General features: G+C 37.8%; 2 protein-coding genes across 2 annotated transcripts; one reads left to right on the forward strand and one right to left on the reverse strand.

Moving 5' to 3' along the window:
• Positions 1–8,426: 8,426 nt before the first annotated feature.
• Positions 8,427–9,269, reverse strand: LOC111879778 (leucine-rich repeat extensin-like protein 5). The gene has a single exon (XM_023876204.1). The coding sequence runs from the start codon at positions 9,267–9,269 to the stop codon at positions 8,427–8,429; it is 843 nt and encodes a 280-aa protein (XP_023731972.1).
• Positions 9,270–11,352: 2,083 nt separating this feature from the next.
• On the forward strand, positions 11,353–19,364 carry LOC111879777 (protein ENHANCED DISEASE RESISTANCE 2). Its single transcript, XM_052765716.1, has 22 exons — positions 11,353–11,688; positions 11,928–12,002; positions 12,145–12,198; positions 12,350–12,415; positions 12,489–12,547; positions 12,647–12,729; positions 12,807–12,929; positions 13,011–13,045; positions 13,126–13,226; positions 13,325–13,420; positions 14,616–14,680; positions 14,851–14,922; positions 15,070–15,240; positions 15,362–15,603; positions 17,192–17,246; positions 17,771–17,946; positions 18,025–18,126; positions 18,207–18,254; positions 18,417–18,560; positions 18,659–18,754; positions 18,945–19,046; positions 19,272–19,364. Exons 1-22 carry the CDS (start codon positions 11,464–11,466, stop codon positions 19,362–19,364), a joined length of 2,283 nt encoding a protein of 760 aa, XP_052621676.1. The 5' UTR covers positions 11,353–11,463.
• The last annotated feature ends 2,179 nt before the right edge of the window (positions 19,365–21,543 follow it).

Genomic DNA, 21,543 nt, shown 5'->3' on the forward strand with positions numbered 1-21,543 from the left:
CTAGCACTTAACCAAAGTGTTTTCCGCACTTTAGGATGCGTATGCGTGTTTAAATAGTATTATATATACTAAGTTTATGTAAACATATGTCATCATATGTTAATAGGTCACTAAGCGTGTTCAAGTCTTTACTTGACACCGAGCACCCAACCGGCACTTTCGTTCGATCCACTTACAACAGGTGAGTTCATACCCCTTAATGAACCTTTTTAAATGTTTTTACATGTTTTTATGGGGGGATACAAGTTAAAACATGCTAGTTATCATATCAATCATATGTGATTGGTAACCCGCATGCACAAGGATTTATTACACTGTCAGCTGTTTTACCAAGTATGGTACTATAAATGTTTTTCCAAAACATCTTTATTTGACTCTCGCGCTGTATGTTTTACTTCAAAACCAGTTACAGCAGTATTTTAAACAAAGGTTTTCTTTACTTATAAAGTTATATTCTAAACTTGTTATGAAATATTTTCAAGGATTTCTAACGGTTTTCAAAACTTATTTTACAAAAGGATACCAATTCATGATTTTCTTAAATGTAAAGGTTTTCCAAAGTTTTTGTTAAAGTTTTCTTCCATGCTTTTATGCTTCTACTTCGTAGGATACTACCACTTCGTTATGCTTCTACTTCGTTAGACGCTACCACTTCGTTATGCTTCTACTTTGTGAAACGCTTCTACTTTGTTAACGCTTCTACTTTGTGAAACGCTTCTACTTTGTTAAATGCTTCTACTTAGTTAACTGCATGCCTGTACTTGTATAGTTATATTAATAATGTTTAAAGGACTTAGGAAGGCTAGTTTGCCCTATTTCCTTTTCCTCGTTTGGATGTGGTCTGGTGGGATCGGATATCCGTCCGAAGGTCGTTTAATCATTAATTATATATCATGTATACATGTATAGACATAAAGGTTTACATCAACCAGTTCATTTCCCTTGGGTAGCAAGGGCATCCTCCCACTCGTCACTCATAGATCATAGACAGTAGTAACTATTATAGGAATAGTTAGGAAGCTCTATTCACTCTTTCTAGTACGCAAATTTCAAAGGAGTCAGTTCAGTTGTGAGTCTCTATCGTTAGTCCAACACTTACATCAGAAGTCACTATACGAGATGCATCTTCAAGAAGCGGATCTCCCCGTTGTCAAGTTGGTAACCAGAGTCTCCTGTAGGGAGAGCGGGCATTGTGTGTATAGATCTATACGGGATTCACACCCCCGCACCCTGACTGCTAGCTACAGTCCACAACCTACCAAGCCAAGGGGTGACAAATGTCATGTTTATTCCGACGCTTGCAGGGCGTCAAGTACTCTAGTTTCGATCAGCATGGTTACGAGTATCTCCGTGTTTACCTTATCATTCATGGCCTTAAGGTAACGAGAATTAACACTGTATTTCTGAAACAACACTCTTAGGATCACTCTTTGTTTTAGACCTTGCTAGCTGTATCTTTCATTTGATACTGTCTGGGGTCTGTGTTTCTTTGTTTTAGACCTTGCTAGCTGTATCTTTCATTTGATACTATCTGGGGTCTGTGTTTCTTTGTTTTAGACCTTGCTAGCTGTATCTTTCATTTGATACTGTCTGGGGTCTGTTTTCTTTGTTTTAGACCTTGCTAGCTGTATCGTTCATTTGATACTGTCTGGGGTCTGTGTTTCATTGTTTTAGACCTTGCTAGCTGTATCGTTCATTCGATACCGTCTGGGGTCTGTGTTTCCTTTTGTTAAACTGAGCCAGGCGTATCATTCATTCGATACTCTCCTGGAGCCTATGATTTCTTTTGCCTTAGTCAGCAGTATTTCTGCTGAGGCATATGTTATTTTCCCCTAGTATTTTTACTAGTGATACTCTCCTACTTTCTTTAAAGTCATATACCGTATTGTAGTAATGATAGTGTTTAATGGAAAATTACTCTTTAAAACATAACACTGTCGAGTCGTGGTAGAAGACTGCTTTTAATTAGAAAATATAGGATTTCTGGAAAGGACGCTAGTTCACCGTAGATTCTAAACTACTACTTTTGATAAAGTTATTTTGAGTAAAATACTTACTTACACAGACGACACTAAACACTTATGAACTCACCAGCATTATAAAAATGCTGATACTCGCTTTCAAAATAACTTGTATTCTCAGGTCAGCAATAGACAGGTACACCCGGGAGCTTTGTGAAGTCAGCCTTGAACCGAGCTGCATCTATACTAGTTTCTGTATTACTTTGATGTCTCTATAAAAATGTAACTTATGTAGAACTATTACTATTAATGCAATGGTTGTTGTACTTTGATTACAATACTGCATATGTTGTGATACTTGACATGACGTCATCCACCCCAGAACGTTTCCGCCGTTCCGGTTTTGGGGTGTGACACTCCTCGACTCAAGACTCCTTCTAAAAAATTACTGCTAGGTACTTGTACTCAGTACATACAAAGCAAATAGCAGATAATATCAATCAATAGCATTCCCTAGGCTAAGGCATCATGAATCAGGCAACTCTAGCCCTAATTTCTGAAATACCTAGCCTATCCCCTAGCATGCAGCTCTAATATCCCATAATATAAACAAGTAATGGTATTTTGGGAAATCACCGTTCGGGCTCTGGCTGATTGTACACACTACTCCATCTCGTTTTCTTTTTAAAAATCTTACTCGTTTTAGAAAAATCATTTATTTAAAAAAATATTCTCAAATCCTCAGTTTGAGTTCAAACATACCCGAGAGGACATCCGAATCCCTCAAACCAAGGCTTTGATACCAACTTGTAACACCGTGAATTTCCAAGAAAAATTTTCATTTTATAATCACATAAATATCATCAACACATATCACAAAATAACCAAAATGTCAAATTATCGAAAACACATGTTCATAGTTGTTTGAATAAAATCCAGGATCCTCATAAACATAACTCCATCTCGTGTGTACAATCAAGTTGGCGCCTTCCCGTGATCCTAAGAATTATTTGAAACACATAACACATAACACGGTAAGGACAAAGCTTAGTGATTCCCCAAAATATCACATACATCTCATTAGCCTCTCATGGCTATATCTCGAATAAGACCCTCCGGTCAATGTGTCTCAGTAGAACCCTTCGATTCCATAACTCGAGTGGACCCTCTGGTCCTATCCTAACTATACACAGGATAATACACAACATAAATCATAAAACAGAATGCATGATATCACATATCTCAGTATAAGCACATAAGATCAACATATACACAGATTACAATAACAACATAAGTCACTAAGACAATATGCACGATAACACATTATAAACAACTACGACCCTCCGGTCAATAATGTACTAAGACCCTCCTATTAATAGTGAATAAGACCCTCCGGTCACACATAAATTACCACACATGTAAGTACAGCGAGAAGACTCATCTCGGATGGCGGACAGATCCTATAAATGTTGCTGTTGTTGTACTTTGACCTCTAACACCGAGCCAGACCCACAATTAACCTCATTATGATCTAAGACCATACCTTCACATATTAGGTCTAAATATGGTCCACCAACCCGGCCCATAAATAACCCAAGCCCATAAATAACCCAAGCCCATTGGGCCCACCAAGGCCTAATACCAAATAGGTCCACAAAGGTCCACTAATTGCCCAACTATGGCCCAATATTCCAAATTGGGCCCAAACCCTCATTTGGGCCTTACCCTAAAGCCCATCTAGATATTCTAGCCTACATGATTGTTCTTGGATGGCCCATCAATAGCCCAATCATCAAAGCCCAATAGAAAGGCCCAACTCAAGGCCCAAGCAAAGTTAAGGTTTTCACATGAAATGACGATTAGGGTTAAGTGTTCTCATTTAACCCATTAAGTCCATTATTCCACCAAGCCATCATACAATGGAATTGGCATGTGTCATACTTCAGTCCACTGGTCCAAACGCGCGTCCCAATAGGTCCAAACCAATAAACCCAAAAATTAGGGTTTCTAAACCCTAATTAGGGTTTCTAGCCCAATAATGAACCAACCCAGTCCAAGGTTAAGTGTTTAGGTCCATTAGGGTTCCACTAGGCCGGGCACCATCCACTGCCACCTCGGGCGATGGTGATCGGTGGCGGCTCATGGGGGCAGGCGGTAGCAGCCACCATTTCTAATGGTGGTGGTGGTGGTGGTTGCTACCCAAAAAGTGCATAAACAACCTCACACATAAAATACACACACACAACCACCTCCCACGGTGGCTGGTGACGGCTAAGGGTGGCAGAAAAACGATAATGGGTGGCAGTCACCACCTTACGGTGGTGACAGTGGGTTGTCCGCCACAAATACACATAATCCCCACCACAAATACCGAAAACAACACTACATTCGAAAATATGCACGTTCAGCCACCACTTGGCAGCAGACATCGCCGGTAAACGCAAATAGTGGCACGTTCAGGCACCTCTTAGGCGGCAATGACGAATCAGACGTCGCACCCACAAAAGAACGAGAGAGGGAGAAAGGATGGTTTATAGGTGGACTTACCGTGCGGTTCCGGTGGCTCACGACTTGCACAACGACGACACAGATCCATCTTCATCTTCGGCGAAACTCTCGGTGGCTCGCGATGTTGCTGGCAGAGGGTGGCGCTTCAATGACATGGCAGCGAGCGGCAGCCTCATATGATCGGAGATGCGAGAATAAGAGAGATGGCGGCTGAGGAGTTCGAAGTGGCGGCTGCAATGCTAAGGGTTAGGGTTGATCAATGGCGCTCCTTCAACCTGGAATGAAAGGCACGGGTGTAAATCTCGCTCTATACAACTTGATAACAAAAATGGCAGAACCGGACCCTCCCATTCACAATCTCTTCAATTTAACTCCGAAATTTACCTTTTTATCCATCACTTCCATAATTCTTTTCATAATAAGGCCAAAATTACCAAGCAACCCCTTTTCTACAAATTATTTTCAATTGCAGCCCCTGCCTTCATAAATATTCACAAAACCAATCCGAAACTTACACTTTTAACCCCCAACTTCTAAAATTATGACGGTCAACTCCTCAAAACCAACACCTTGCTAAATTATTAATGATTTTAGGGTTTCTACTCATATTAACCCTTATCTATTTATTTATTTATTTAATATACGGGATGTTACCCCAGATAGGCTGAAGGCCTACGAGGCGGTCAAGTCAGGCTGAAGGCTCATTATGCATGTTGTTTGTTTATATGCTTATATGATATGGTTATATGGCGTTGGTATTTTAGGGGTAACTCATTAAGCCTTTGAGCTTACATTTATCGATTATTATTTTAGGTACTTCTGATGATCGTGGGAAGGTGAAGGTGTGATCGTACAACTCCTCATATTTCATGATTTTATGATTTGGTTCTGGGATACTGTGACATTATACTATTTTGAAAAAAAAAATTGTAATAACTTAATGCTTGTAAATGTTTTAAATTGGCTTGAATTTTATGGGTGTTACACGTGGGGCTGGTCAGGATCAAGCCCGTTCCCGAGCCTTCCTTGTTGGAAGCTCTTTCCGTGTAGAGGGTCCACTGATGATCAGTCTTTTCTTCTGGGTGTCTTTGTTGGGCCGTGCCAGTCATTTCTTGCTAGAGCTCCCCTGGGATTTCCAACAGGAAGTCTGCCAGTGCCTGCCCTTTGATGCTTATCCTAGGATGGTAGCTGATGTCATGCTCTCCTAGTTCTATAGCCCATTTTGCAAGGCATCCGGATGTCTCTCGTCTCAAGAGTACCTGCTTGATCAGGAAACTAGTTAATACCTCTATATGGTGGGCTTGGAAATACCGACAGAGTCGCCGTGCCGCGTAGATTAAAGCGAGCACCAGCTTTTCGATGATTGGGTAGTTAATTTCTGGCCCCTGCAAGGCCCGACTCATGAAGTAGATCGGTAGTTGCCGTCCTTGAATTTCGACTACTATCACTAACGAAATAGCGTCCTTTGATGCGGACAGATAGACCTGCAGCGTCTCGCCCGGTACTGGTCTGGCTAAAGTGGGGAGCATGTGTTATGCCTTTCTTATTTTCTGTAGAGCGGATTCGGCCTCCGTTGTCCATCGGAAGTTGTTCTTCTCTATGCATCCCTTAACTGTTTGGAACAAAGGTATGGCTTTCTCGGCTGACTTAGAGATGAACCGATTGAGTGCTGTTAGTTTTCCATTCAACCCTTGGGCATCTCTTAGTGTGTTTGGAGAGGGTGTCTCTTCAAGCTCACTGATTTTGACTGGCTTGGTTGGATTCCCTCACATAGTACCCCAGAAACTGTCCTTCTTCTACCCCAAAGGTGCACTTTGTTGGGTTTAGCTTCATCTTAGCTTTCTCCAAAGTTTGCAACATCTCATCCACATCGTGTAGTAACCTTCGCTCGTTTGGGCTCTTGATGACCATGGCATCAACATAAACTTCAATGTTTCTGCCGATTTGATTAACAAACAGAGAGTTGACCAGTCATTGGTAGGTTGCCCCGACGTTCTTTAATCTGAATGAAATTTTTGTATAGCAGAAAGCGACGTGATCTGTGTAAAAGGTTGTTTTCTCTTCGTCATTCTTGCTCATTAGGATTTGGTGATATCCCTTGTATGCATCCAAGAAATATTTCCACTAGAAACCCTGTAGGGATTCCACCTTCTGGCCTATCTCCGGTAGTGGGTAACAATCCTTTGGGCATGCTTTATTGAGGTCCGAATAGTCGATACACATGCGCCATATGTTGTCATGCTTCTTCACCATTACTGGGTTAGCAATCCATGTAGGGAAAATCGCTTCCCTAAGGATCCCATCGCTGGTCAACTTGGACACTTCTGCATTAATTGCCTTGTTTCGATCTCCTCCTTGGTCTCGCTTCTTTTGTTTTACTTCTTTGGCCCCTGGTTTTATCATTAGCTTGTGTTCTATGATCCCCCGGTCGACCCCAACCATGTCTGTGGGTGTCCAGGCGAACACATGTTTATATTTTTGTAATAGTCGATCCAGCTCTTGCCTTTTTACTGTGGGAAGATTTGTTCCCACATTTACTTGTTGGTCTGGGTACTCTCTGTTAATTACTTCCCCTCCTCTTGACGAGTCTGACTTCGATCTCTTGGCCTCGGCTGAGATGTCTTTTGGTTGCATGATCTCGTTGCATTTGATCTCCCTTGGAGGGGTGGCTAGGATTGTCCCCGGGCCCTGGCTCATGCTGAATTCCACTATTCCATGGATTGTTTACGAGATTGCTCCGAAATTTAGTAGGGCAGTCCGTCCTAATATGACATTGTGTTCGGATAGGTGTCGTATGACCACAAAATCTACAAGGGCGGTCCGTTGCTTGGTCTTGTCTTGATTAGTTAGCGTAAATGGTAACTGAATCATACCTAGGGGCCACATGTTGTATCATGTGAACCCTGTGAGCTGGCCTGCGGTTGGCCTTAGTCCTTCCTTCCATGCGTCTGGCAGTAGCAGACCACAAAATGTTTGTAAAGCTTCCTGTGTCAACGTATACCCGGTGGACCATGATGTCTCGAATGAACCCATGGATGATAAGGGGGTTGTCCCCTTTCCAATCGGTTGGGCTTGGGTCGGTCACAGAGAACGTTAGCCCTTGTATGGTTTTCGTGATGCTGCGTACACCGGTTGTGTGTTCTACTCTCCCCCTTTTATGGTGAATCGTGAGGATTTCTTGCCTGTAATCGGCTCTTCCACTATCGTCTTTGGGATTCTCTGCATTGAATTTGGCCCGCATACTCTTGGCAATTTCTATCAAGTTTCCCTTCAGTTGCTTCTCTTCCATTTCCCTTTTTAAGACTGAGCAATTGACCGTATCGTGTGTCCTACTCTTGTGGTATTCGTAGTATCGTGCCTCAATGCCCTTTGCTGCTGGTTTTTCAGTGACAATGTAGACTTCTGCTCGTCTTCCCCGCCTCTCGTTTTTGATGAAAGGTTTGAACTGTCCCTGCGGTCGTCCATTTCGTCAAGAACCTGCCTCCTCCTCGAGAATTATGGTGGGGAGTAGACCGGTGGTGTCGTTTCCCGGCTGAGGAAGACATAGCGTTAAGGTATGCTTGCTGCGACGCTTCGCCTTCTTCTTGGCATAAGAATCGTTCCACTCGCTCCTTTAGTTCTAATCTTGTCTGGGGGTTTCTTGCCCATGAGTTTCTAAGATAGCGAACCTGGTAGTAATCCGCAAGTGAACGCTCCTGCAATCAACCCCTCACCGTGTTGTAGGACGTCTAGTGTTGCCTTGGTGAATCTGGCAAAATAGTCCTTGACTGTTTCCCCCTCCCTTTGTTTACATCCGATGATGGACTGACAATCACCTTTGTACTTCCGGAGATGCATGAAGTTGGTTAGAAAAAGATAGTTTAGTTGGCTAAAGTTACTGATGCTGCTCGGGCGCAGTGTCTTGAACCACGTCCCTACGTTGTCATCTAGGGTGGTGGGGAAATATGTGCACCAGAATCATTCGTCTAGCTTAAAGAATGTCACTGTCCACTCGTATGTGTCAATGTGGCTGTCTGGGTCTGTGGTACCATCGTACGTTTTGAGGTGGGGTAGTTTGGCGGTGTTGGGGATTTTGTATTTCAACAATTCTTTGACGAAGGGCAACGTGACACTTCGTGAAAGGCAATCTTGGTTTGGTGTCCATTGAACAAAGTGGTACCCTAGTTGTTGCATTGCCAAGAAAGGCTGTACTAGCATGTTATTGTAGGTTGTAAGGTTTGGCGTTGTTGGGCCATAGAAGCTTGACGGCTGAAACGAGATGGGAAACGTGTGAGCCATGGGTATTTGTTGGTAAGGCGTGAATGGAGGCGTTGACACGGTGCTCATTACCAATGGCGGGTGGTTTTGTGGTTGTGATATGACACTTGGGCCGGTTGTGGTGTTGTTCGTCGATGCTACATGTGTGTATGTGGGCAATCCGTTTACCAGTGGTGCTATGGGAGTTGTTTGTTGTGGGTCGTTTGTGGTTTGGGCAGATGGTGGTAGAGGGTTGTAGTCGGTGTTGTTAAATCCAATGGTGTTAGGAAAAAACAGTGATCGAGGAGGTACAATGTATGGATTGGGTACGCTGCTATTGGGGAATGGTGGTGGAGTTGCGTAAGTCAGCATGGGTAGTGGTGTTTGGCTCTGGGCTACGACAGACAGCATGGTTGCTGCAAGAGGAGGTGGCAGGCCACCGGATGATGGCGCTGCTGCAAGAGGAGGTGGTGGGCCTTCAGATGATGGCGTTGCTGCAAGAGGAGGTGGCGGGCCACCGGATGATGGCGTTGACGGAGTGTTAGCCGCTTCCAACGATGCCATTGGATGTATTAGGCTATGCGATGGTTCTGATGGCTCGCCAGTCATCTTGTTTGTCATGTGCAGCTAGGTTAAAGAGAAAGAGAAAGGGTTTGTGTATCTGTTGTCACACAAACAGATGACGCCAAATGATGCGACCTGGTCTCCGACCACTTGAGTTGTTTGAGTAATGATCGCCGTAGGGAAACCTGAAAGTTCACAAGGAAAGGAAACCGTCAGCCGCTCTCCAGGAAGAGGTCCCGGAAAAACGCTCCGATGGTCAAGTCAGTCGGATGGATGAATGCGAGGGTTAAGGACCGGGGAAGAATAGCTTACCCATTAAGGCAGGGTGGTCGTCAGAGGTGAACCTACGTTGAACTAAAGGGTGTCCATGGACACCCCTTGTTATTTAATTCTCTTTACAGATTATATGGTAAATTTGAAAGGGACACCGGCGGAAATCACAAAATGGACACATGTGACTTTGTGAGGCAACATGAAACAATTTAGAAAATTTCTAACATCTCAGGTATTTTTAAATTTAGTAACGTATCGCTGTATGAGTAATTAGCGGGGTAATAAAAAAGACAACTTTTTATAAATACAATCTCTTTAAAATCATACAAATCGTGTAGAGTATTAGAAAAGAACACTAAAATGCCAAAGCCCTAAAAAAAAATTTACATTTTTTTGGGTCACCGGGGCTGCCTTTCACATAGCTTCGCCGATCGGTCATTAACTCCGACCATGGTGCCTTTGATTTGCTGATCCTCTCCATCAGTAAAACAAGTCGGTTGGTTCGACGGTTCTGGCCTTACTTGCTGCTCGCTGTTTATCTCCTCCACCTTCTGTCGCTTTCTGTCCCCGATGAATGGAATCAAAGTGTTGCTTCTCCATTGTCCACTCTCATCTCTCTCCACTCTCTTCTATTTTCAGGTCTCGCTTATTCACTCTCTCTAGTACTTAGCGTGTAGTTGTGTTTGTGTGTAAATATAGATATAATTATTATATAAAAAAATGTTGCTATAGCTAGCTAAAGTCAAAGTCTATAAAATGGTGAAGTCTAGAAAGCAATGTAGCCTCTGTAATTTAAAGTACAAAGAAAATAAAGTTTTATGTATGTAAACTTTCATCGATTGCCAATAATATCTTAGTTTATTTGATAATTTATTTAGTTTATAGCGATGTTAAAAATTTTCAGAAAAAATTTAAGAAAATATCCAATATATGTTTGTTTATTAATTTAGTTTGTATGTAGTGTTGATTTATAATTTGGTGAATTTTGTATATTAATGTTAGAGATGATTATGATTTTCTAACGATTATTATATCATTATATGTGTTATGTATATAATCGTATAGTTATGACTCAATGTAAAATCATTTTTTTAAATATTTTATTATGTTATATCATTCGAGTTGGACACCCATTGGTTTGAATCCTGGATTCGCCACTAGTGGTCGTCCTTTTATACCGAGGATCCTCCTCGATCCGTACGAGGGACAATGACTGCGATCCCGACAAGACATGTCGTCCTTATTGGTGGATCGTGTTCCTCGTAGTGTCAGAGCCAACGATTCATCCAGACAATAATGCTCTGGAAGTGCTCCTTGTCGCCTGGAGCCGTTATCCTTGGACCGTAGCAAAGGACAACCTTTGGCGAGGGTGGGACTCTTGCGCGGTCACCCCGTTGGAGTCCCTGGTGGTCAGGGTGGCCGGGCCTCGTTGAGAATTCATTGTCGGGGGCTCTCTTATTTCTGGCCCGCTCTGAGGGGTGTGTCATCAAAATTAAAAAAGGGTAAAAAGGTCATTTCATATGGTCTAGCACCAACCTTGTAAGTTTTAGAAACCATAGTGACCATTCTTATCAAACAAATTAGTAGGGACTAAAGTTGTGATATTTCATAAAGCACAGGGACCATTTATATAATTTTGTCAAATATAAATTTGCCCAATGCAAACCGGTTTTAAGACTAAACCGGGGACAGCGGTTACCCCGTTCATTGATATACCACTATTCTCCGCCATTATCATGCACCAACTTCCAACGGTCCATAAAAATCCATACTTTTCTTCCCTCCGCCATGGGAATCGGTGGATTTCATAAACAACAACAACCACCATACACGTCGGGTACAAAGTTTACACAGTCTCTTTCTCTCTCATACTTTCGGATTCTAGGATCTGAAAATACGCCCCAAATTTTTGGCGGAAGAAATGGGAACGAGCGAAGGTGGTGGTGGATCGTCGGGAAGTGGAGGAGACAGTGGACCGGAGGAGAAGAATGCTGGTAGTAGTCGCTCCAAGTTTGAACACTCCGGATGGGTTTATCATCTAGGCACCAATTCCATCAAACGCGAATCTTGTAATCGTCGATTTCTACATATTAAGGGAAAATACGTCATGATGTATAAGCGCGATCCTCATGAACATTCAGGCACTGTATGTTTTTACACAATCTCGTATTCTATAATTCTTTTCACCTCATTTTCATTCGTTTCCTTACATATCCTGATTATATACACACATTGTAGCCATTGTCTAGGGTTCGAATTTCGAAAACAACATATTTGCATTATTTTTGCGTTAGGGTTTCACTTGTTTTGCAACGAATTAAACCCATAAAAGGATTAAATCATAGTTAGTAAAGAATCTATATTCATGTTAGCATGTTCATGCAGAAACCAATACGAAGGGGTGTTGTTGGCCACACACTTAAGTTGGAGGAGCTAGGATGTCGTAAGGTCAATGATGGTGTAAGCACCTTAAATCATGTTCCTTATTTGCTAATAATTTGACCTCTTTTTTTTTTTATTAATTTCTCTTATCTATAGTTGTAAATTGTAATTCAAGTTATCAATTGAAGTTGACTTGTTACTTCAAATTTCATATTTCTAGGATCTTTATGTTCTGAAGTTCTCCAATCGACTAGATGAGGAGAAAAAGGGAGAAGTAAGTTACACTTACACTTTCTAACTTAGAAGAATACAATTATAGAGTTAAATGTTAATAAGAAAAAAAAAAAAGTAGAAGGCTACAATTGGGTAGATTTTAAAAAGTACAATGTGATAATAACCAATTTGCTTCATAATGTTTTTGCAAGATTGGTTGTGCTACAGCTGGAGAAACCCGAAAATGGATGGAAGCATTAGAACAAGCAAAGAAACAGGTAAATATAATTGCCAAATTTACTACAAATATTTTAATATAATAAAATCATCTCATATTTTGTTATTTAATAGGCCGAATTAGAGCTTTCTCAAACCTCTAATACAAGAAACAAATTAAGCAAGGAGAACGAGTACGTTAAAAATACACATTTCATTTTTATTTAATTATTTCCATTTTAGTCTCTTCCATATTTTTTTTAATGTCTCACTATTTTATTTATTTTGTAAAGGATTGATCTTGAACGACAGGGTCATCGCAATAGGGTAAAGCGATACGCTAGTGGTCTAAAGAGGCTCATAAGTATAAAACGCGGTATGCTTTTTAGAAAATGACATTATTACCCCTTACAAAATAAAAAAATTATTTTTCATTCTTCATTTTTTTTATAGGCGAGTCACTTGTTCGTAGATCATTAAGCTTGAGTGGAAGTAATAAGAATGTTGAGTTCTGTGAAGGCGATGCTGCTGATGTCATCGAAGGGCATGAATGGAAATGTGTTCGCACACTCCGTGGTACCCTAGAGTCTCTTGAATATTGCATTTACAAAAATTTCAAATATGGAAAATCTTAATTGATCATATGTTGGATTTCAGGTGTTAGAATCTTTGAGGACACGTCTATTTATAAGGTCGTTACGTTTTCTTTTGAGATATTTATATACCCTAAACCTTAAATCCTAAACCCTAAACATTATGGATATGTTTTCAGGGTAATAAAGGTGTCCTAGTGAAGGCTGTTGGTATTATGGATGTGAGTTCAGATTCTGCCTTTGAGGTGATATTGAGCCTTCATCGACATCAAAGATATGAGTATGCTAAATAATTTAATTTTTGAATGTTACTTGTATTCAAGATTTATTTAGGTTTGTGTTTGTTACATGGAATTCTGATTTTATGTATATATGTAGGTGGGATGCATTGACAAGTGATTTGGAGTTAGTAGATTCTATAAGTGGAAATTCTGATGTTGTTTATGGGTCTTATGATCCTAGACATATAAATAGGTACACCATTATGGAGGTGTTTGGTTTGTCTTTTTTGAGAGACAAAAATCCTTTTTAAAAAAAGATAAAATGATAAAAATCCTTTTTAGAAAAAGATAAAGTGTAAAAGATGTTTGGTAAAAACATTTTAAAAGTGACTTTTGGATTTTAGATAGAAGAAAAAATGACTTTTTAGAAAAGTTAGAAAAACCTGACTTTTTGTAATTTTTCTAAAAATAATTTTTGTCTTTCAAAAAGACAAATCAAACACCTCCTCTATATATATATATATATATATATATATATATATATATATATATATATATATATATATATATATAAAGTTATGATGTTAAACATATATAACTTGTCACAACACATTAAAGAACTGGTACACATAACATTTGAATTTAAAGACAAACAAAAATATTATATATAATAAAAAACAACTAGTTTATGAATAGTAAATTTTTGGGTTTTAGACTTTGACCATAATAATTTAATATGTTGGAAAATCTTGTCATGTATAGAAAATAAATTATAAAATTTGTCTCTTTAATTTACAGAAAAAGTTTATTTGTATTTTTTTTATGTTTGGGTTTTAGACTTTGGCTATAGTACATTCATATTTTGACAGGTCTGGTTTCTGTATAGAAAATAAATTATAAAAATTCTCCATTATTTTGTTGAAAAGATCGATACACATGTTTTTATAGAAATGGTTCATATGTTTAAAAAAACTAGAAAAATAGTCCACACCTAATCGAAAAGTTACAATTTATCTGATTTGAAAACAAAAACCAAATTCCGTCTACAAGTGTTGCAAATCCTTGCAAATCCAAATAAAAACCAGATTCTAATAATAAATGAAATGTATCAACAGCTTCGAATTCAAATATGATCTAGATGTTTAAAGTCACACATATATATATATATATATATATATATATATATATATATATATATATATATATATATATATATATATATATATATATATATATATATATATATATATATATATATATATATATATATATAACACAATTTCATTGATCTTTTTACTATTTGATTGGTAACAATCAAGCCATGCTTAATTAATAAATAAAAATTATAAAATTTTAAGTGCGAATGTCATAAATTCATTATATTTTTTTACATCAACATTCTTTGCCATTATATATTATTAGCATCAACTCGGGTGTTATTCTTGTAGGTGGAAATGTAGGCGTGATTTCATCTTCTCGAGGCAATGGTTTCGTGATCAAGATGGAGCATACGGTAAGTAAAAAAAAAAATTACTTTTTATGGTAAGTAAAAAGTAAATGATCATAAAAAAGTTATCTGAGGACATCAAAAAAAAAAATGCAAGCAAATTTATATAAAAAAAGGATATATAAAATTATAAATGCAATATTCTCTGATTACTGAGTTTTAAACTTATGTTGCAGCAATCTTACACTTCCCTGCAGTACATAAAAAGAAACCTCCACGATCAGGATATCGTCGAACAAAAGTCAGCCGTAAGAAACTTATTTTTATTATTGTTATTATTATTATTTTATTATTTCACAGAAATTGACAAAAAGGAACTTTATATCATATCTATCTACCATTTTACAAAGGTGAATTCGGTTTTTATTATTAATGGATTTTGAAATTTTCATCAGCATCAACATGGGAAATCAAGAACTTAAGCACAAATGTGCCTTCAAATGGTGGTAGATGTCTCGTAACACATATGTTAGAAGTACATTCTAAAAGCTGGTCGAAATGGAAGAATAATCAATCTTCAAAGTTTGAAAAGACGATTCCCTATGCATTATTGAACCAAGCATCGGGTTAGTATTTTTTTAATTTCTCATATCGATAATCTCAACAACTTATAATTGTACAACCGAAATTTCCATTGATAATTGATTTTAGGTCGAATCAATTAATTTTATGTTATGTGTCTTTCAGGTTTAAAGGCGTACCTTGACATAAAGTATGTACCCAATACAAAGCCTGAAGAACGCAAACATGAATCATCATCATCATCATCATCATCATCATCTACCACAGTTTCACAAAATGAAGTTTCGTCACCCAATAGTGAATATGAAGAAGATGAAATTGCTGATCAATTTTATGATGCGATTTCCGCTTACTCATCATCAGATGATGATGATAGTGATTATGATGATGCTCCACTTGACACCAAGGTTTATTTGTTTTTGTTTTTTTTTTTTTTTTGTCCTTTCTTCAATTTCTACAAAAACGTACTCATTTAATATTGACAAAACTTCAAAAATGGTCCCTGTGGTTTCAAAACTTTTAACAAATGGTCCTTCCGCCTAACTCCGTCAGTTTTCTACCGTTAAGTGAGGGGCATTTTCGTCATTTCAATACACAGGGACCATTTATGAGGTTTTCTCTATTTAAAAAAAAAAAGAAAAAAAATATATAATTATTTAATTAAAGGGCCCCTCTCTCTCTCTCTCTCTCTCTCTCTCTCTCTCTCTCTCTCTCTCTCTCTCTCTCTCTCTCTCTCTCTCTCTCTCTCTCTCTCTCTCTCTCTCTCTCTCTCTCGTGGGTCTAAGAGATGCATCAAACAACTTGCACAATGTGATGGTTAGTTTGTACTCCTTTGACTTTCAACAAGCCCAACATTGGAGAAATTGACTCCACTTTCCCATTACCATTCTTCTGAGATTACAAGACTCGATCCAGGTATTCATGCTCCAGTTCAAGAAACCCACCATCGCGACTACCTGTTGTTTTGCGACATCCCAACCACCGCCACAACTGTTGCCGTCTGAATCTCTTCCCTCGACCTCCTTTTCATCTCAAACTCACTCCCTCTCTCTGGTTCTCACTCCACCAACGAAGAGGGCCACCATAGCCGTCTGTGGCAGCCTCTCCGTCTCCTCCTGTCGTGACCCACCACCATCAAACACCCCGACACCACTGCTTCCTTCCACCTATTGCCTCCACTCCAGCATCCACTTGCCATCACCTCCGCCAAGAAACACCGGTTGCCACCTCGTCTTTCTCTCTGTTTCGACGAGCAACACCAATCCCCGCTACCGTAAGTGTCGACCGACCACCAGCAGGCTTCTCCCCTCCCCCTGCTCATCTTTCCCGTTGAGATTAGGCAGAAAAGAACTAGCAGAAGCCCCAGAGCAGCGCTGTTGCACACTGCTGCCACAGCCGCCATACATAGCCACCACATATCGCCGTCGTATGGAGAAGATGGTGGCTCGATTACCACTGGTCCAGATCGTAAGGGGGAAACAGGGGAACCCATATTGAGTTCGTGAAATCCGGGTTTGTTGGTATTACTTGCATTAAATATAACTGATTGGTGGGTAGACGTGGAATTTTGATTAAGAAGGAAGAGAGGAAGAAGATGAAGTGTTCATCTTGGGTAAAAAGAAAAAGGAGAAGGAGGTGGGGGTATACGGTGGAGAGAGAGAGAGATAGAGAGAGAGAGAGAGAGAGAGAGAGGGAGGGGGTGGGGCCCTTTAATTAAATAATTATATTTTTTTTCTTTTTTTTTTAAATAGAGAAAACCTCATAAATGGTCCCTGTGTATTGAAATGACGAAAATGCCCCTCACTTAACGGTAGAAAGCTGACGGAGTTAGACGGAAGGACCATTTGGTAAAAGTTTTGAAACCACAGGGACCATCTGTGAGGTTTTTTGAACTTAAGGACTAAACTTGATATTTTCAGAAACCACAGAGACCATTTTTGAAGTTTTGTCTTTAATATTTGACTAATTCTTTTTTTTATTTTTTAATTTTACAAGGGATCGAGTATTATGTTGCAGACAGCTTCCTTCTCGAATCCAAATAGGGTCCCAGGTGCCAATTTTCATTTCGGATCATTTTTTTTAGATTAAATTTTAATCTTATCCAAATAAATTATGTTAAAACCAATTGGCTTATGAATAGTATACTTTTGTCTTTTCATACTTTGGCCACAAACAAAAGTTTCTTATTTTACACTTTAACCACAAATGACCTTAACAATAAGTTTAGAAAATTAGCACCTTTGGTCCTTTGTGTGGAATGTTCATTTTGACCACAATACTTTTGTATGTTGATAGTTTTGGTCCTTATGTATAAAATAAATTACAAAAAATGACCCTGTAGTTTACAGAAACGGTCCATGTGTTTAAGACTTTCGTATGTTGGCAGGTTTAGTAGAAAATAAATTACAAAAATTGTCTATGTACATTACATTAAAGGTCCTTGTGCATTATTTTCTTTACAGAAACAGTCCACATGTTTAAAAAAAATACAAAAATGGTCCCTACCTAATAGAAAATCTACAGATTACACCTACTTATATATAATAATATAATCGTTTTCTTTAATTTGATCAGATCCCTGTGCTGATGGTGAATTAGATCCACTTTCATCTCCAATTACAGTTGATCCTATTCAGCTTCCTGGATCCATGTCTGAAGGGAAGAGTGAGAGTGATATAAATTGTTGGACATCTCCAAATGGGAAAGGGTTTATGATAAGAGGAAAGACATACTTGCAAAATAATGCTAAGGTGAAACTTTACCTCTCATTAGTCTTGTCATGTTAGGGGTAGATATGTAATTTCACATTTTTGTTAAATCTATTTCAGGTAGCTGGAGGAAATCCCCTTTTGAGACTCGTAGCAGTTGATTGGTTTAAAGTTGAGAATCCGGTAGGCAAGGTTGCTTTGCATCCCAAATGCCTTGTCCAGGTATCTTTCCATATATAGAAAGGGTAAAATGGTAAAAATACAACTCGAAACCTAATATAGTTTCCATTTTCTTGTTACAGTCGGATGCCGGGAAAAAACTTCCATTTGTTCTGGTCATGAACTTGCAAGTATGAGTTAAGCTTTAACTGAAGTATAAACACGTCTTCGTATGATGTAAAATGACCATATTGCCCTTTCTTGGAAACACTTTCGATCTAAGATTATTTATCCACCCTTCAGGGCATTTAAGACTTTTTGCTAATAGTGAAAACCCTGGTTTTTGTTCTCAGGTGCCAGCTAAACCGAATTACAGCTTAGTTCTCTACTTTGCTGCTGATAGGCCAATAGCCAAAGATTCTTTGCTGGAAAGATTTATTAATGGAACAAACACTTTTCGTGATTCAAGATTCAAATTGATTCCAAGCATTGTCGATGTATTTATTTTTATTTATTTATTTTTATCTTTATTGATTTTTGGCTAGGTTTTTTTTTTTTTTTTAATATGATATTGAATGATGATTTTGTTTAACAGGGGTATTGGATGGTCAAACGTGCAGTTGGATCAAAAGCTTGTCTATTAGGGAAAGCTGTAACATGCAACTATCTAAGACAAGATAATTTTTTGGAGGTAAATGTCTAAATTACCCTTCACTTATGATAAAAAGCGTAAATCTTGTGGATGAGAATTAGTTAAAACAAAAAGGTCTTACTAACAATGAATTGGGAGAATCTTGTTAACTGCGAATGACATTTTTTATGCTGTGAAACGTGACTATGCATAACAGCATAAGGGCAATTTGGTAAATTTGTTTTTGCAGATTGATGTGGATGTTGGATCCTCATCGGTTGCAAGGAGTGTCGTGGGAATAGTTCTTGGATATGTGACAAGCATTGTGGTTGATCTTGCCATCTTAATAGAGGTCTTTTGTTAAATACCTAAAATACCCTTCACGACATATGAGTTTTGTGGATCCAAATTTTATTAGCAATAATAATCTGTACTTTTTGAAAAAAATGATATTTTTCGACTTTCGTTGGAAATATTCGCATCATAAAAGCGTTTGCTTCCCATACACCAAAATTACGATTTTACCCTTTTTATATTGAAAACTTGTGATTCGTAATCTTTTGTTTATAAATTTCAGGGTAAGGAACAAGCAGAACTTCCAGAGTACATTCTTGGAACTGTACGATTAAATAGAGTGAGGCTTGAGTCTGCTGTTCCTCTTGAAAGTTAAGGGGTAATTTTGGTATTTATGATTCTACTCTATTGTCTAGAGATATCCATTGTTGAACATACTAAACTGTAAAAATTATTTATATATTCATTAATTTATCAAACTTAGGTCATTTTCTTGAATTATTGATTAATGTTGTTTTGAAATACAAACTTCTAATGTAGAAAAAAAAAGTAGTTTAGATGGTTAAAGTGAACAAATTCCAAACTAAAATGTTTTTTATGAAATAAAAAGTTATAAACATTGTTTAAAAAAAATCAAAATCTCACTGATTTAGTTTATCAGATATATGAAAAATCTCAAATGTTTTATTCGAATTCTATCAGAAAAATATATTTGTGATGGTTAAAAAAAATTTAAACTAAAATAGTTTTTATGATCAAAATTTGGTCTTATTCTAACGGTCAAATTCAATTATATAACATAAAAGGTATCATTGCACCGATTTACCATTTTGAAAAATCGGTTATTGTTTTCTTTGTTATTGTGTAGTGATATACAGGAGATTGATATTAGAGGAAAGGGGAAATTTTGATCCACGAATATTGCCTTTTTTTTTCTTTTTTTTTTTAACTTTAATTTTCCTAAAAAGAAGTGATTATGGATTTCTTTGTCTTGCCCCAAAGCCCCACGGTGGGTGACTGTCTTTTTCAGTTTCTCATGAAAGTGCTAGTTCGTGTTTATAGTATTATAAGGCCGTTAAAGTGTCATTCCTATCATCAAATTATTTTGGTGGCAATAATCGAGTTATGAGATTTTTAATTCAATTAATTTAATGGATAAACCATCAATTTGTTTATATAAATAGATGAAGAAGATTTAAAATTTTAATGGGTATTCACAAAAATGACCACTAGAAATGAAAGATTTGATCCAAATAACAAATTTATTTGTGATTTTTTAAAAATGATGTTTTTGTCCGGAATGTCATTCTCAACAACCGTTTTGTATTTCAAAGCTTGGGACATTCGGATTCTGAACCATCATTTCATTTTTTTTTCAAAGTAAGGAATATTTGGATTTCGGACCATCACTTTTTTTTTAGGTCGTAAATGTTTAAAAGCATTATTTTAATGTTAATATAGAAATTCAATCATCAACTTTTACGCTTGTTAGGCTGGACGGTATAACTACGGGGTGGGTGAAAAGATGCGGGAACCGAACTCAGTAACACCACATATTGGGTGCGGTTTAGAGGTGAGGGTATACTCACCGCGTTCTTTCTCCTCTCCTGATTGGACAAAAACTTAAAAGTTTTTTTTCTTTTTCAAAATCTTAATTATTATTATTATTATTATTATATTAAGAAAATATATACTAAAATTCATGGTTTTTAATTCTCTACAAAACGAGTATAATATATATATATATATATATATATATATATATATATATATATATATATATATATATATATATATATATATATATATATAATAAATGAAAGGTAGTGAAAGTTGACCATTTCATGGTTTTTGGTAGGGGTGGCAAATCGGATCATCGTGTAGTGTTTTTGTCTGATACGACACGTCACAACAAGATTTTATATAACATAAACACGACACGATGTCGTGTTTTTTTTAACTAACACGAAAACGAACCAATTAAAAAACAACAAACATAACATGACACGACAAAGACAACATAAAGTAACAATTAGTTTATTTAATTAATATACGAACACGACAAATACTGTAACATCCTATTTCCTGCCATTTCTTGGTCATGGGTCGGAACTCGATTGTGTAAGGCTTTGAGCCTTAAGGAGTAAAATTTTAGTCCTTGTGGAAGGATGTAAGGTTGATTAAGAGATTTGTGTTTTAGGTCGAATGGTAGAAAGGGAAAAAGTCATAGGTCGAGTTCTTGCATGAAATATGGATTTTTATTCGAGAAGTTTCTAGTCCAAGATAGCTAGATGATATTGTACAACTCTTCAATACATTTCCGTGGATATAAAGATCGTTGAAAACGGAGTTGAAACGAAGAAGTTATGACTGTTCGAAGTTGACAAAGATTTAGGGGAAATCCGAGCTCACGACGTGAGCAATTGGAGCTCACAACGGGAGAAGCGATTAAACAAAATTGTTGATTTTAACTGTGATCACGACGTAAGCATTAAGGGCTGACAACATGAGAACTATGCAACCCAAGCCCATAAAGTTTTAGGGTTTTCAACATA

The sequence above is a fragment of the Lactuca sativa genome, chromosome 7 (assembly GCF_002870075.4).
Source record: "Lactuca sativa cultivar Salinas chromosome 7, Lsat_Salinas_v11, whole genome shotgun sequence".
In the NCBI taxonomy this organism is placed as follows: Eukaryota; Viridiplantae; Streptophyta; class Magnoliopsida; order Asterales; family Asteraceae; genus Lactuca; species Lactuca sativa.